General features: G+C 43.1%; 1 protein-coding gene across 1 annotated transcript; it reads left to right on the forward strand.

Moving 5' to 3' along the window:
- The first annotated feature begins 1,806 nt into the window (after nt 1-1,806).
- Nucleotides 1,807-15,325, forward strand: fam162a (family with sequence similarity 162 member A). Its single transcript, XM_003227292.4, has 5 exons — nt 1,807-1,962; nt 7,026-7,163; nt 10,913-11,018; nt 13,200-13,308; nt 15,108-15,325. Exons 1-5 carry the CDS (start codon nt 1,938-1,940, stop codon nt 15,201-15,203), a joined length of 474 nt encoding a protein of 157 aa, XP_003227340.1. The 5' UTR covers nt 1,807-1,937; the 3' UTR covers nt 15,204-15,325.
- The last annotated feature ends 49 nt before the right edge of the window (nt 15,326-15,374 follow it).

The raw sequence follows: 15,374 nt of genomic DNA on the forward strand, positions 1-15,374 counted from the left end.
GAAGGTCCTCCATTGCGCATGTGGCAGGGCTCAGACTGCATTGTAATAAGTGGTGTGGTTTGCTTTTCTCCACATGCACATGTGGACTCCACTTTGTAGCCCCATTTCTTAAGGTTGGCTCTGCATCTCATGGTGCCAAAGTGCACTCTGTTCAGTGCCTTCCAAATCGCCCAGTCTTCTGTGTGCCCAGGAGGGAGTCTCTCATCCGGTATTTGCCACTGATTGAGGTTCCAGGTTTTACCTGCCACTTTTGGACTCTCACTTGCTGAGGTGTTCCTGCAAGTATCTCTGATTCTTGATTTAAGTCATTTCTTGATTTAAGCTGTTTCTTGATTTAAGTTGTTGGCATGCTGACTGATATCTGAACAGAGGATGAGCTGGAGATGTCAATGCCTTGGTCCTTTTACTGCTGGCTCCACCATGTTTCCCGATTCCACTTTGTTTTGTCTTTCTAACCATGGGCGATTGTGGCATGTATGGCAGATATCACAAATTTTAGTATTTCTATCAATTCATTGTTCCCTTTCTTTACCTGTATATTGAGGGACAGAAATCGGGCTTTATTCTAATATAATTTTGCCGTATTATTTTCTCTATTACTTCTCTGTGTTGTAATATTTTTGGGGTTCAATGCAATCCCACCACATATCTGAAGATGTACCAATGTCCCCACACTTATGCCAGCATTTATTAGTAATGTTTCCCATAATTTGTGTCAACTGTAGGGGGGTTCTATACCATATTGAAATTATTTTCCGCTGTGTTTCTTTGATTCTTAGGTGTTTATTTTTTATTTTTTGGATTTTGTTAATCCAAGACCTAACTATACTCTCGTTAAATTTTATGTCTTATTTCCAATTTCTAAGGTATCTTTTGTCGTGTAGGATAAGGCTGTTAGTTTCTTATATATACAGGAGCTCTTGATGGTGTAGTGGATTAAACTCTTGTGCTTGCAGGACTGATGACCTGAAAGTTGGGTTGCAGACCTGAAGGTTGCCGGTTCGAATCCAACCCGGGGAGAACGCAGATGAGGTCCCTCTATCAGCTTCAGCTCCATGCGGGGACATGAGAGAAGCCTCCCACAAGGATAGTAAAACATCAGGGCGTCCTCTGGGCAAATGTCCTTGCAGATGGCCAATTCTCTCGCACCAAAAATAACTTGTAGTTTCTCAAGTCGCTTCTGACACAATTTTTTCCCCCATATATCTAAGAGATCCTGGAACCCCCAATGGCGCAGCGGGTTAAACCGCTGACTGCTGAACTTGCTGACCGAAAGGTCAGCGGTTTGAATCCACGGAGCAGGGTGAGCTCCCGATGTTAGCCCCAACTTCTGCCAACCTAGTAGTTTGAAAACATGTACATGTACAGGAAGGTAACTGTGCTCCATGCAGTCATGCCAGCCACATGATCATGGAGGTGTCTATGGACAATGCCGGCTCTTCAGCTTAGATATGGAGATGAACACCAACCCCCAAAGTCAGACACGACTTGACTTAATGTCAGGGGAAAACCTTTACCTTAAGAGATCCTTATGCATTTTCCAATGGGAGCATTCATAAAAAACAAACCCAAAGACTTGAGCTTTTTTCTAATAAATAGCGTCACAAATGACCAAACTGATGTTACCTAACATCCAAAAACAAACAAGGCCTTTTTCAAATAACGTACCCAAGCTAGTAAGTTTTATCATCAACAAGAAATAAAAGGGCAGCAGGAACGCAAGCCATTCCTATCCCTGCATCTAAACCAGACAAACTGGAAGCACTCCTCGCAGGCTCCATTCTTTGGCTTTGGTTGCAAGCCGGCTTCCACTGGCCAAGGGCACGAGGCCACGCCCCTTCCGGGGCCCCTCGGGCGGGGGGCGGGGCCAGCCTCCCTTCAGCTGGTCTTGGTCGGAGGGCCGCCTGGCAGCAAAGGAGAAGGCCGGAAGCGGTGCAATGTCGGGCTCCCTGGTCGCCGCGGGTGAGTGCGTTTCCCGCTGCTGCTGGGCCTCGCCAGTGGGCCCTGGGGGAGGGAGGCCTGGGTCTGAACATCCGGGGCTCCAGAGCGAAGCCGGCCAGGCCTAGTCAAGGCTCCGAAAAAGCGCTACCAAAAGAGGCTCCTGCTGTGTTTCCGGGGGTTTTGCTGGGCAACGGATGCACTGGGGAAGTTCTGACTGAAGCAATGCAGCCCGTTTCTTTGGACTTCGTTGATCGTCTCCCAAGTCCCAACCCGTGCTGGCTCTGCTTAGCATCCAATACCTGGTGCCTAGGCTCTCTAAGGCCCCTTCCACACAACTGAATAAAATCCCACGTTTTCTACTTTGAACTGGATTATATGACAGTGTGGACTCAGATTGTGATAACCTAGTTCAAAGATATTGTCGGATTTTCTGCCTTGATATTCTGGGTTAAATGGCTGTGTGAATGGGCCCAAAGACCAGAGCTTTCCAAACATTTGGCGTTGGTGACACACTTTTTAGGCATGCATGATTTTGCCACCTGGTAATTCAGTTCTGCTAGGAAACCAACCACTTATAAGAGATACACAGATACATATGTAAAGTGCAAGCACACTGTGTCCAGCTCTGGGTACCACAGTTGAAGGGAGATGTTGACAAGCTGGAATGTGTCCAGAGGAGGGCGACTAAAATGGTCAAGGGCCTGGAGAACAAGCCCTATGAGGGGCGGCTTAAAGAGCTGGGCATGTTTAGTCTGCAGAAGAGAACGCGGAGAGGAGATATGATGAGGACCATGTGTAAATATGTGAGGAGAAGACATAGGAGGGAGCAAGCTTGTTTTCTGCTGCTCTGGAGACTAGGACACGGAACAACGGCTTCAAATTATGGTAAAGAGGGTTTCCACATGAACATTAGGAAGAACTTCCTCACTGTGAGAGCTGTTCAGCAGTGGAACTCTCTTCCCTGGAGTGTGGTGGAGGCTCCTTCTTTGGAGGCTTTTAAGCAGAGTCTGGATGGCCATCTGTCAGGAGTGCTTTGAATGCAATTTTCCTCCTTGGCAGGGGGTTGGACTGGATGACCCATGAGGTCTCTTCCAACTCTGTGATTCTAATGTATGGGGGGACGAGACATAACACATCTCATGAAAGCTTTTCATTTATATTTTTAAAGTTATAATAATAATGATTATAATAATATTTATATCATGTCCCCTCTCCCCAAGGTTTAGTTGGTCATGGGGTTCTATGTGCCAAGTTTGGTCCCAGTCTAATGTCATTGAGGGTCAGTGTCCCTGGATGTAGGTAAACTGAAACTCCCCAGAGTCAAGGTCAATCTCTCCCAAACCCTATCAGTACAGTGTTCCCTCGCTACTTTGCGGTTCACTTTTCGCGGATTCGCAGTTTTGTGGGTTTTCAATAAATTCTAAAAGACTATCATAAATCATAAAAAAATTACTATTTACAACCTAAGGAAGGGAGGAAGGAGAAGCCAAAGGGAGAGAAAAGGAGCCCAGGCGGCAGTGGGAGGAGAAGGAGGCAATTTATCAACACACGATTCGTTGATAAAGACTTAAAATAGTGTATAACTACTAAAATAATGTATAAATATTAAAAATAGTGTTCCTACTTTGCGGATTTTCACTTATTACGGGTTGGTCCTGGAACCTAACCCCAGCGATAAGTGAGGGAACACTGTATTCAAATTTGGCATGTGTGCCAAGTTTGGTCCAGATTCATTGTCATTTGGGTTCACAGTGCTAACTGGATGTAGGTGAACCACAACTCCCAAAATTCAAGGTCAACCCCCCCCCCCCAGTATGTTTTGTTGGTCATGGGGCTATGTATGCCAAGTTAGGTTCAGGTCCATCAGGGTGCTCTTTGATTGGAGGTGAACTATAAAACCCAGTACCTACAGCTCCCAAATTTCATTGTCTCTTCCCCCCGCCCCAAAACACCACCAGTATTCAAATTTGAGCATATTGGGTATGTGTGCCAAGTTTGGTCCAGATCCAGCATTGTTTGCGTTCAGAGTGCTCTCTGGACGTAGGTGAACTATAACTCTTATAAATCACGGTCGATCCCCCTCAAACCTCTCCAGTATTTTGCGTTGGTCATCGGGATTCTGTGTGCCAAATTAGGTCCAATCCATGGTCGATGGGGGTCACAGTGATCTGCCTTGATGCCGGGTGAACTCCACCTTTCATCATATTGAGTCAGTCCCCCAAACCCTTCCAGTATGTTCAGGTGCTGAACAATTCTGCTCTGTTTGCTGTGTGCCATAAAGAAGAGTAGGAAAAGGTTATGGGAGGTAGTGGACGGGATCCTGGAAATCCCATACCATTGGAGAGAGAGAGAGAAAGAAAAACAGATGTATGTGGTGGAGGAAACACATTACAGTCTAGGATGGAATTGTCCTCGTATAAGAGCATTCACTTGGGTGGTGGGGAGTATTGTGTTTGTGGAGGACATTGGCATGCCTGAATAAGAAGGTTTTAGCCTGCCGGAAGGACAGCAGGGAGGGGGTCATTCCCATTCTGGCTTCCCTGACATTTACAAGAAGTAGAAAAGGGGAGAAATCACCAAAGCAGAATTCAAACGAATAGCCAACTCCTGTAGGGAAAAGGTTCGCAAGGCTAAAGCGCAAAATGAGCTCAGGCTTGCCAGGGACATTAAAAACAACAAAAAAGAGGCTTTTTTGCTTACGTTGGTAGAAAAAGGAAGAACAAGGAGGTGATAGGGCTTCTGCGAGGAGAAGATAGGTGATGGTGACAAGGGACAGGGAAAAGGCAGAACTACTTAATGCCTTCTTTGCCTCAGTTTTCTCACAAAAAGAAAGCCGTCTTCAACCTCAGCAACATGGAATGGATGAAGGATTAGGGGAAATCCAAATAGGGAAACAAGTTGTTCAGGAACACCTGGCTGCTGTAAACGAATTCAAGTCCCCAGGGCCAGATCCAAGAGTATTGAAGGAACTAGTGGAAGTTATTTCAGAACCACTGGCAATAATCTTTGAGAGTTCTTGGGGAACAGGAGAAGTACCAGCAGATTGGAGGAGTGTAAATGTGGTTCCTATCTTCAAGAAGGGAAAAAAGAACAACCCAAACAATTGTCGTCCGGTCAGCCTCACGTCGGTACCAGGCAAGATTCTGGAAAAGATAATTAAGGAAGTGGTCTGTGAACACTTTGAAACAAATGCAGTCATTGCTAATAGCCAACACGGATTTGCCAAAAACAAGTCATGCCAGACTCTTTTTTCGATAGAGTTACAATCTGGGTTGATACAGGGAACACCATGGATGTAGCGTACCTGGATTTCAGTAAGGCCTTCGACAAAGTCCCCATGATGTTCTGGCAAACAAACTAGTAAAATGTGGGCTAGACAAAGCTACGGTTAGGTGGATCTGTAATTGGCTAAGCGAATGAACCCAAAGGGTGCTCACCAATGCATCTTCTTCATCCTGGAAAGAAGTGACAAGTGGAGTGCCACAGGGTTCCGTCCTGGGCCCGGTTCTGTTCAACATCTTTATTAACGACTTAGACGAAGTGTTAGAAGGTACGATCATCAAATCTGCAGACGACACCAAACTGGGAGGGATAGCTAACACTCCAGAAGACAGGAGCAGAATTCAAAACGATCTTAACAGACTAGCGAGATGGGCCAAAACTAACAAAATGAAGCTCAACAGGGAGAAATGCAAGATACTTCACTTTGGCAGAAAAAATGGAATGCAAAGATAAAGAATGGGGGATGCCTGGCTCGACAGCACTACATGTGAAAAAGACCTTGGAGTTCTTGTGGACAACAAGTTAAACATGAGGCAGCAATGTGATGCGGCTGCTAAAAAAGCCAACGGGATTTTGGCATGCATCAATAGGAGTATAGTGTCTAGATCCAGGGAAGTCATGCTACCCCTCTATTCTGCCTTGGTCAAACCACACCTGGAATACTGTGTCCAATTCTGGGCACTGCAATTGAAGGGAGATGTTGACAAACTGGAATGTGTCCAGAGGATGGCAACTAAAAGGATCAAGGATCTGGAGAACAAGCCCTATGAGGAGTGGCTTGTTTAGCTTGCAGAAGAGAAGGCTGAGAGGAGACACGATAGCCATGTATCGTATGTGAGGGGAAGTCATAGGGAGGAGGGAGCAAGCTTGTTTTCTACTGCCCTGGAGACTAGGATGCAGAACAATGGCTTCAAACTACAGGAAAGATGATTCCACCTGAACATCAGGAAGAACTTCCTCACTGTGAGAGCTGTTCGGCAGTGGAACACTGCCCTGGACTGTGATGGAAGCTCTTTCTTTGGAGGCTTTTAAGCAGAGGCTGGATGGCCATCTCTCAGGGGTGCTTTGAATGCGATTTCCTGCTTATCGGCAGGGGGTTGGACTAGATGGCCCATGAGGTCTCTTCCAACTCTATTCTATGATTCTATGAAGGGAGTTCCAGAATTGAGGGGCAGCTACCAAGTGAGCTTGAGATGGAGGTGGGACCAAGAGAAGAGTCTCTTCTGAAGATCCCAGGGACTGGGCAGGTTCATAGAAGGGGATGCGGTCAGCCAAATAGCTTGGACCTGAACCATCTAGTAGTGTGTCACAACACACAGTTTGAAAAGATCTGCTTCTAGGCCTTGTTCCGACAAGGAATATCGGGTGCCATATGCTCTGATAAGGTTCCACTTTAACTGTCCTGTGGAGTTTTGGGTTTGGCAATTTAGCCTCCACAGCTGGAGAGAGCTTTTCCGGTGCCACCTCAAACCACAAAGCCCATGGTAGTTAAACTGGAACCACAATGGTGTTATTCTATCTTGCGGATGGACCCCTGGGGCTGTAGGTTGCATTCAGGGGAAGGCATTTGCAAACTGCTTCTGGGTATTGTTTGCTGAAGTTCATGGGACTGCCTTAAATTGTCTGGTGACTTGTAGACACATTGACTCTCCTGACTTAAGTGAAAATGTGTCCTGATTTGAGGCCTTCAAATTTTCTCATCAATTTAGATTTAATTCATGAATCTGAAACCTGTTGAAGTGTTGTTTTCCTAGATATGTCATTCTTTTTCTACATTACTGTTCTTTGAATTTCTCCTCCAGGCAAAGTTGTTCATATCTTGGACAAAAATCTATTTTCTGTTCTGCGTGTAACTAAAGGATCATGTTACAGAGTGAATAGAAGATTATGCAGCAAGCCCCAGGAGGCCAGTGTACAGACGTCAAAACCAGCAGCTTCAGGTAAACATCATCATCATCATCATTTGTAATCAGATTCTGTCTGTGCTGAATTGGCAATGTGTCTGAGGGGTCTAATTCTCCAGAAAATGTGCACAGGATCGCAACCTTAGGTTTGTTAACAATTGTGTATTGTTAACAATTGTGGGCCCAATTGTGTAATTGATGTGTGTATATTTGTATTTGATGGACCAAACATTTAGTGAGTTTTGTGCCTTATTTGGAGTAGTTGCTTGTCTCATATCCCCAATTAGACTTTGTATTTTAGTATGTGATAGAATGGGGGCATGTGTGGATTAATATGTAACCCTTTAAACCCTCCCACTCCTCGCTGCCCAGAGCCCTATCTCTCTGGGGGCTGCTCAGGGGGTGCTTTGATTTTGCTTTTCCTGCATGATAGAAGGAAGAGGGACCGAATGTCCCCTGGGGCTGTTGCTCTTATTGTTGTCATTGAGTCTGAATAGCCATCTATCGGAGGTGCTTTGGCTGTGCTTTTCCTTCATGCAGAAAGGGATTGGACTTAATGCTTACTAGGGTTGCTGCTATAGTTGTTGTTGAGGCTGGATAGCCATCTTTTCCTGCATGCAGAAGGGGGTTGAACTGGATGCCCCTGGGGTTGGTGTTGTTGTTATTATCATTACTATTATTACAGAAGCTGGATGGCCATCTGTTGGGGGTGCTTTGATAGTGCTTTTCCTGCATGGCAGAAGGAGGTTGGACTGGATGGCCTCTGGGGTCTTCTATCGAAATACTGTTAACTTTATGTTAGTCAGCATTGTTCTTCATTTTAAATATTGTATTGTTCATATTTTTGTACTACAAATACAATGTGTGCATAGGAATTTGTTCATGTTTTTTTCAAACTATAGTTCTGGCCGCACAACAGTCTAAGGGACTGTGAACTGGCCCTTGGCTTAAACAGTGTAGGGACCCCTGATCACTGGGTTTGGAATGCAGAAACAGGAAACAAAGCAGAATCAAAGATTATAGGAAAATTTGGCCTAGGATCAAGAAATGAAGTGGGAAGCCGACTGGCTGAATTTGGCAAGGGGAAATATTTTGCTTATTTCAAATGCATTCTTTAAGCAACCAAGGAAGTGACTTTATGCACGGGCATGACCTGATGGCCAGTAAAAAAATCCAGTAGAGTACATAATTGGAAGCAGAAAATGGAAAAGCTCAATTTTTTCTGTAAAAATGAGACCAAAATCAGATTGTGGCAAAGACCACAAATTACTAATATCAAAACTAGATTAAAGCTAATGAAGAACACTAAACCAATCATCATTCTGAAATACAACTTGAACAACATCCCCATAGACTTTAGAATAACATTCAAAATATAGTTGGCACAAATTGGCCAGGAACTAGGAAAACTCTGGACTGAAGCCAGGGACATCATGGAGGAATTCAACACCATACTATCTATAATCAACCAGAAAGAGAACCAGCAATGGATTTTTATTTCTCGTGTAATGGATTTGCAAACAGAGATTTTTTAAAGAATTTTTTTTGGCATTAATACTAAATGTTTTTTGCCCAGTAGCTGGGCACTTGGAGTGCCTCTGGTGTTGCTGTTAGAAGGTCCTCCATTGTGCATGTAGCAGGGCTCAGAATGCATTGCAGTAGGTGGTCTGTGGTTTGCATGTTGCGGACTCCACTTTGTAGCCCCATTTCTTAAGGTTGGCTCTGCATCTCGTGGTGCCAGAGCGCAGTCTGTTCAGCACCTTCCAAGTTGCCCAGTCTTCTGTGTGTCCAGGGGAGAGTCTCTCAGCTACTGATTAAGGTTTCGTGTTTTAGCTTGCCACTTTTGGACTCTCACTGAGGTGTTCCTGCGAGTATCTCTGTAGATCTCAGAAAGCTATTTTTTGATTTAAGGCGTTGGCGTGCTGGCTGATATCCGAACAGGGGATGGGCCGGAGATGTCAATGCCTTGGTCCTTTCATTGTTGGCTGCTACTTCCTGGCGGATGTCAGGTGGTGCAATGCCGGCTAAGCAGTATAATTTCTCCAGTGGTGTAGGATGTAGACATCCTGTGATAATGCGGCATGTCTCATTAAGAGCCACATCCACTGTTTAACGTGGTGAGATGTATTTCACACTGGGCATGCATATTCAGCAGCAGAGTAGCAAAGTGCAAGGGCAGATGTCTTCACTGCATCAGGTTGTGATCCCCAGGCTGTGCCAGTCAGCTTTTGTACGAAGTTGTTTCTAGCACCCGCATTTGCTTGATAGTAAAGCAGTGCTTCTTGTAAGTCAGAGCATGGTCCAGGGTAACTCCCAAGTATTTTGGTGTGCTGCAGTGCTCCAGTGGGATTCCTTCCCAGGTAATCCTCAGAGCTCGAGATGCTTGTCCGTTCTTAAGGTGGAAAGCACATGTCTGTGTTTTAGATGGATTAGGGATCAGCTTGTTTTCCCTGTAATAGGCAGTAAGAGCACCTAAAGCTTCAGAGAGCTTCTGTTCAACCTGTTCAAAGCTCCCTGCTTGGGCAGTGATGGCACGATCGTCAGCATAGATGGAACTCTGTCCCTTCTGGCAGTGGTTGGTCATTTGTGTAAATGTTAAACATTGATGGAGCAAGCACGCTCCCCTGAGGGAGGCCGTTCTTCTGTTTTTGCCATCTGCTTTTCTCACCCTGGAATTCAACAAAAAAGCTCCTGTTTTGTAGCAGATTTCCTATTAAGCAGGTGAGGTAGTAGTCCTTTGTGATATTATATGTTTTTCTCAGGTGAAGGCGATGGTTTACAGTGTCATAATCTGCTGACAGGGCTATGAAGACAGCTCATATAATCTGCTGCCTTTCAAACCCACCTTCTATGTGCTGAGTCAGATGCAACGCTTGTGATTTGCAGTTTTTGCCTTTCCTGAAGCCAGCTTGCTCTGGAATCAAACAATTGATGATAAAAAAGGAATTAAGGATAAACCAGAGGCAAGAGTAAAAGTGACCGAAATAGAACCAAAATCCTGAATACTGCTCAACAATTTGTACGCAGGGGAAAGGAAAACTACTGTACTGATCAATGAAGGTGACAACAAGAAAAGAAGAACGAGAGGCTCCTTCCGCAAACCAATAGAAATAAGTACTTAGCTCTTGTGCTTGAGTAATTGAAAGCCTTTGTGCCTTCGTACTTTTATGCTACAGTGGAACTCTGGCTTTTAGTCTTTGGCCTGACTTATGTCCTACTTTTCAGTTTGTTGGAGCCCTAGCCAGTATGGCTTAACAATCAGAGAATTGGGGAGCAGAGGTCCAAGGATGTCTGAAACTTGAGAACCATTCCAGTAGCAACTTGCATGGCCTTTCCTCCTCTGGATTCTTCTGGGATTGTTTTTATTGTGCTAAACACATTCACTTTATTTTTCAATTTTATCTTTCGGATTAATTTGATCAACAAATAAATTTTGATTTATTATGCTTTCTTGTCTTTTCTGCATTAGCTGCTTTTAGTATAACATTTGGGAGGTCACCCATGTTCAGTCAACATACTTCCAATCTGCTGTCTGACACCTAGGCAGTTCCTATACGTGCTCGATTAAGGTCATTCAAATGTACAGATCCAATCCAAATGTAGCAGTATGTTTAATCACAGTCTAACAGCAAAATATTTTTTCTTATTGTTTTGATTTTTAGCTCTGTTCTTGGAGTTATTTGAGGCACTGATTCAGAAACTTGTATTGTGTCAATACTGCTATTTAAATGGAGTCTTTGGTTTGAAATTATTGCTTCATCTTTTCCCCCCCTTGCTTTCTGTAGGAGCCTCCTTCAAAGTTCCAGGACACAAGCCCACTGAGCGAGAGAAGAGAATGTTGCTATGGACAGGTCGATATAAGAAAGCAGAGGACATACCTGAAAGCGTATCGTAAGTATAGTTCTTGTTGCCAGTTTTGAATCTCCCTGAATTTAATTGGGCAATTACAATTAAAAGCAAAATATGCCACACACCCCATTCCCCAGTTTCATAAAACTGAAAGAGATTAGAAGGCGGCAATAAGTCCAACTCCATAGGGAATACACAAAGACAGATGGCCTGTCCAGTCTGTTTAAAAACTTCCAAAGGAGACTCCACCACACTCCAAAGCAACATATGTGGAGGACCTTTAACAGAGTTGGGTGAACAATTTAAAGTGTTTCCTGTGTGGGTGGAGGGTAGAAGTGGACATATTTGGGAGGAAGAAAGATGCTGTATTCTAAAATTATTTTGTTTTAGACAAAGTAAAAAGGACATTCAGAAATTGTACAAGATTAAGGAAAAACAACAAGTTTAATTAGCACAATAATATCCAAATTGTCCTGATGTCTTTGTCTGTAATTCTGTTAATAACTTCTTGTTTTTCAGAGAATTTTGAACATTTAATCAACAATGGGAGAAAAGGGGAGGAGGAGATGGGGCACGTGGATTAGGAGGCACAATGAAGCTGAATTTTGGTTATTGTCTTGTATAAATCGGGTTGTGAATTCTAGATCTCCCTCCATTTGTTTTTACAGTCTGTTCACCCAGATTATGAATTTGTTGCATTTATCCCCCAGTGTGGGATCCAAGACAATTTGTGTACAATAAGACATTAGCTTTTAAAAAAGAGATAAAAATTATCGTATTTGCTATATTTTTCCTCCCAATCTCCCCCCGCCTTCCTTAGAATGTAATTTCTGGATTTATTCTTTATATGTTGGATGGGTGGGACAATTGGGTGGATGGGATCATTTTTTTCTGTATTATGTAGTTGTCTTTTTCTTATTATGTATGCTGCTTTGAGTCCCATATGTGGGAGAAAAGTGGGAGAAAAGTAAGTAAGTAAATAAATAAATAATAATAATGTCTTGAACAGAGGTTGCCAGCAGTCTGAATTTGCCCGTCTTCAAACATGGGTTTAAATTTTTGATATAACTATGTGTATAAACACGGGTTCCCTCTGAGTTTTCAGTAGATGCTGGATGTTTTGAAAGCTGCTGTTCTTATTAGTTTTCCCAAAGCTTAGTATGTTGGAATTTCACTGCCAAACAAAATAAACTGGGAAGAACATTGAAGCTTTGCCAAGCTTTGCTACCCTGTGCTGCTCTGACCCAGTTCTTTGCTCTTTGTCAGACTTGCAGCCAATATGGTAAAATTTAAGAAAGGATTATGGAGGCACTTTATATCAATATACTACAGTAGTGAGAATGAAATGGGGGCTCTTTTAAGGTTTATTCACCCTATATTGACTTGTAACTATGTTGGAGGACAAAGCAAGGTAGTCCACTTCTAGATATAACTGACCTCTAACTGTAGTTTTCCAGAGGATATTGACTCCGTCATGCACTTTCCTGATTAGTTTTATCTACTTCAACTTTAATACAAATTGTACAGGCATGAGAAGAATAATTTTGGAAAGAAATGATTGTGCTGAGTTTCACAGGTTGTGTATCTGGCAAAAGATTTGTTTTCACATTCTCTGTTCTGGACTTTGAATCCATATATTCTTCCCCTGTCCTGTGCACCTTTAAACCAAGTCCTGTTTAATGTGGAAATCTTTTACATTGCCAAAATGGTATGTTTTTTTACCAGTCATAACCCCTGTACCTCGCTAACTATTGTGGAGATTTTTATCTGATGTAAGACATTGTAACTGTAGTACAGTTAAGAATTTGAAAGCAAACCCTCTTTTTTATTGCATGGGGGAAATAAATCATTTGGGGCTATACTTGGTAACAGGATTTGATTGTGGTGATAGCAGTGTGAGTCTGTCTTTAATGACAAGCAAATCAAATATAAGAGAATCAGCTAAAAAGAGGGGTCAGTGCTGTGCTTTTTGCCACACTCAGGTCAGGGACACAAGCTCTTATTTGCTTCACAAAGCCTCTTTCTAGGCAGATCGAGGGATTCTGAGTCTGTCTCATACTTACATTGGTTTCTCTTTGCCTTGAGAAAGTTCCATTCATTAGTACTTGATTTTTCCCTTTTAGTGTGTGAGCTAAAGCTGAGCATGGGGACATTTTTCCTTGATTTTTTTTACTAGCAAACATATCAGCATCTAGGGTTCAATAACATGTTTGTCTTTTAAAGGTTTGAGATGATAGATTCTGCCAAGAACAAAATTCGTGTGCAGATGAGCTATCTGATGATTGGTTTGACAATCGTGGGCTGCATAATTATGGTTATTTCGGGGAAACAGGTGAGTACAAAAGAGTTGACATATCAAGAATGGGAGGAAGAGAGATAATGTGACAGCCACAATTTTTTCTCATGGTCAGTAATTCAATATTAATATTGTAATAGAAGCAGAGAAGGGAGAATGTGAGAATGCCTACTATAGTGAATATTGTGGGAGAGGTGGGAGCAGAGTTGGTTGTAGACAGATTAAAGCTTCTTTTGCTCCATCCAAGTGGGTGGCAAAGGAAGGAGTCTCTACTGTCAAAAGTGATTTGTGGCAGTACTTGGATTTAGACACTGCTTCTTCCCTACAGAGCACATGAGTCAAATGTGTGGGCTGAATTCGGATCACCATGGCATTTTATGTAGCCTTCCAGATGCTGGACTACAATTCCTATTTTTCTCATGAATAGACATCATGCTAGAGCTGATAGAATAAAATAACTTTATTGTCATTGTACAACGAAATTAAATGCTTTCCCCAACAAACATCACAAAACCCATCCCTCCACTGCACAGCCCTCAGTGCCACATCAGTGTAAAACCATGGATGATGGGGGTTGTAGGAGCCCCCAGTGGCACAGTGGATTAAAGCCTTGTGACTTGAAGGTTGGGTTGCTGACCTGAAGGCTGCCAAGTTTGAATCCAACCTGGGGAGAGCGCAGATGAGCTCCCTCTATCAGCTCCAGCTCCATGCGGGGACATGAAAGAAGCCTCCCACAAGGATGGTAGAAACATCAAAACCATCTGGGCGTCCCCTGGGCAAAGTCCTTGCAGACAGCTAATTCTCTCACACCAGAAGCGACTTGGTGCAAGTCGCTCCTGACACGAAAAAATAAAAAGAGGGTTGTGATACAAGAACATCTGGAAGGGTGCTGTTCTGTTTAGTCAGGCTAGTGGGGTTTGAATTTAGATATCAGGCTTGTGAAATTCTGACTTTAAAATGTCTTTTAACTTTTCCCCAGTTAAATCCATTCTTAGTTGCAACTACAGCAGAGCCAATGAAATCAATGTAATTTACTGGCAGATTCAGTGTCTGTCAGTGTATCTGCTTGAGTTTGGATTGACAATTGAGTCACTCCATTATTGCCACAGTTAGACAGCTCTGTCTTTCAGCAAGTAAGGGCAGAACCATCAATCCTTTCACTTTCAGAGAGTAAAAGGATGTGCGGGTGGGTAAAAAACACTACAATTCCCAGTTTTGCTCCTGTATTTAAGGCAAGGGTGGGACTCCTCAACAGTTATATTGCGTCTGCAGTGTGGCTGAGCATGAGCAATGTTGGGAGTTAATGTACCCTCCAACTGCACTTCGGGGGGCTGCATGTTCCCACTCCGAGTGCTGTGCAGGCCTAATACTCTTGGAGACAAGGGATTGGAAATGGAAGGAGCATCTTGTTTATTGAAAATTATTAAATGACAAGGTCTTAATTGAGAAAAAAATAGAGGAATAACCAAATCAAAGTTACTCTCTTCTGCTATGTAGTTGGCTGGTCTGACCTTTGCCAAGTACCACTGAATTGCAATAAGATAATGTGGGATGCACTCTAAAACATTAATGGCCATTAGCACGATTTCTGTGCAGTTCAGTTTCAACATTAGAGAAACTTCCTATCCCATGTGTGCCAACCGAGGCTTCATCCAACAATAGAATAGAGTCCATGACGAAATAAATGTCTTAAATGTGCCTTCTTTTTATTGCTAAGTTATAGTATCACTCTGGTTTGCCGGCATTTCAGTGTTCCACTTAAAAAGTCTCATGCCAAGTTACTATAAATGAAAGCGCTGTTCTCTTATTTTGCATCCTTTGTAAATTGTCTGTAGGCTGTTGGAAGACACGAATCCCTGACAAGTCAGAACATGGAGAAAAAAGCTCGCTGGAGAGAGGAGGCAGCCCACAGTGCTTCTGCTAAGCCATGAACAAGGGGAAGATTGATTTTCACGTTCCAGTTACAGAGCAGCTGTCTGAGAAATGCATTTTTATCAGTTGCTCGTATTTACTGTCTTCAAGCTTATGCAATGAATAAATTATTTTGAATTAAGGTTTCTTGATGAAGTTTCCATATTTTGCTAGTGTCAAATAACTATTTT

Source organism: Anolis carolinensis, chromosome 2 (assembly GCF_035594765.1).
Source record: "Anolis carolinensis isolate JA03-04 chromosome 2, rAnoCar3.1.pri, whole genome shotgun sequence".
Lineage (NCBI taxonomy): Eukaryota > Metazoa > Chordata > Lepidosauria > Squamata > Dactyloidae > Anolis > Anolis carolinensis.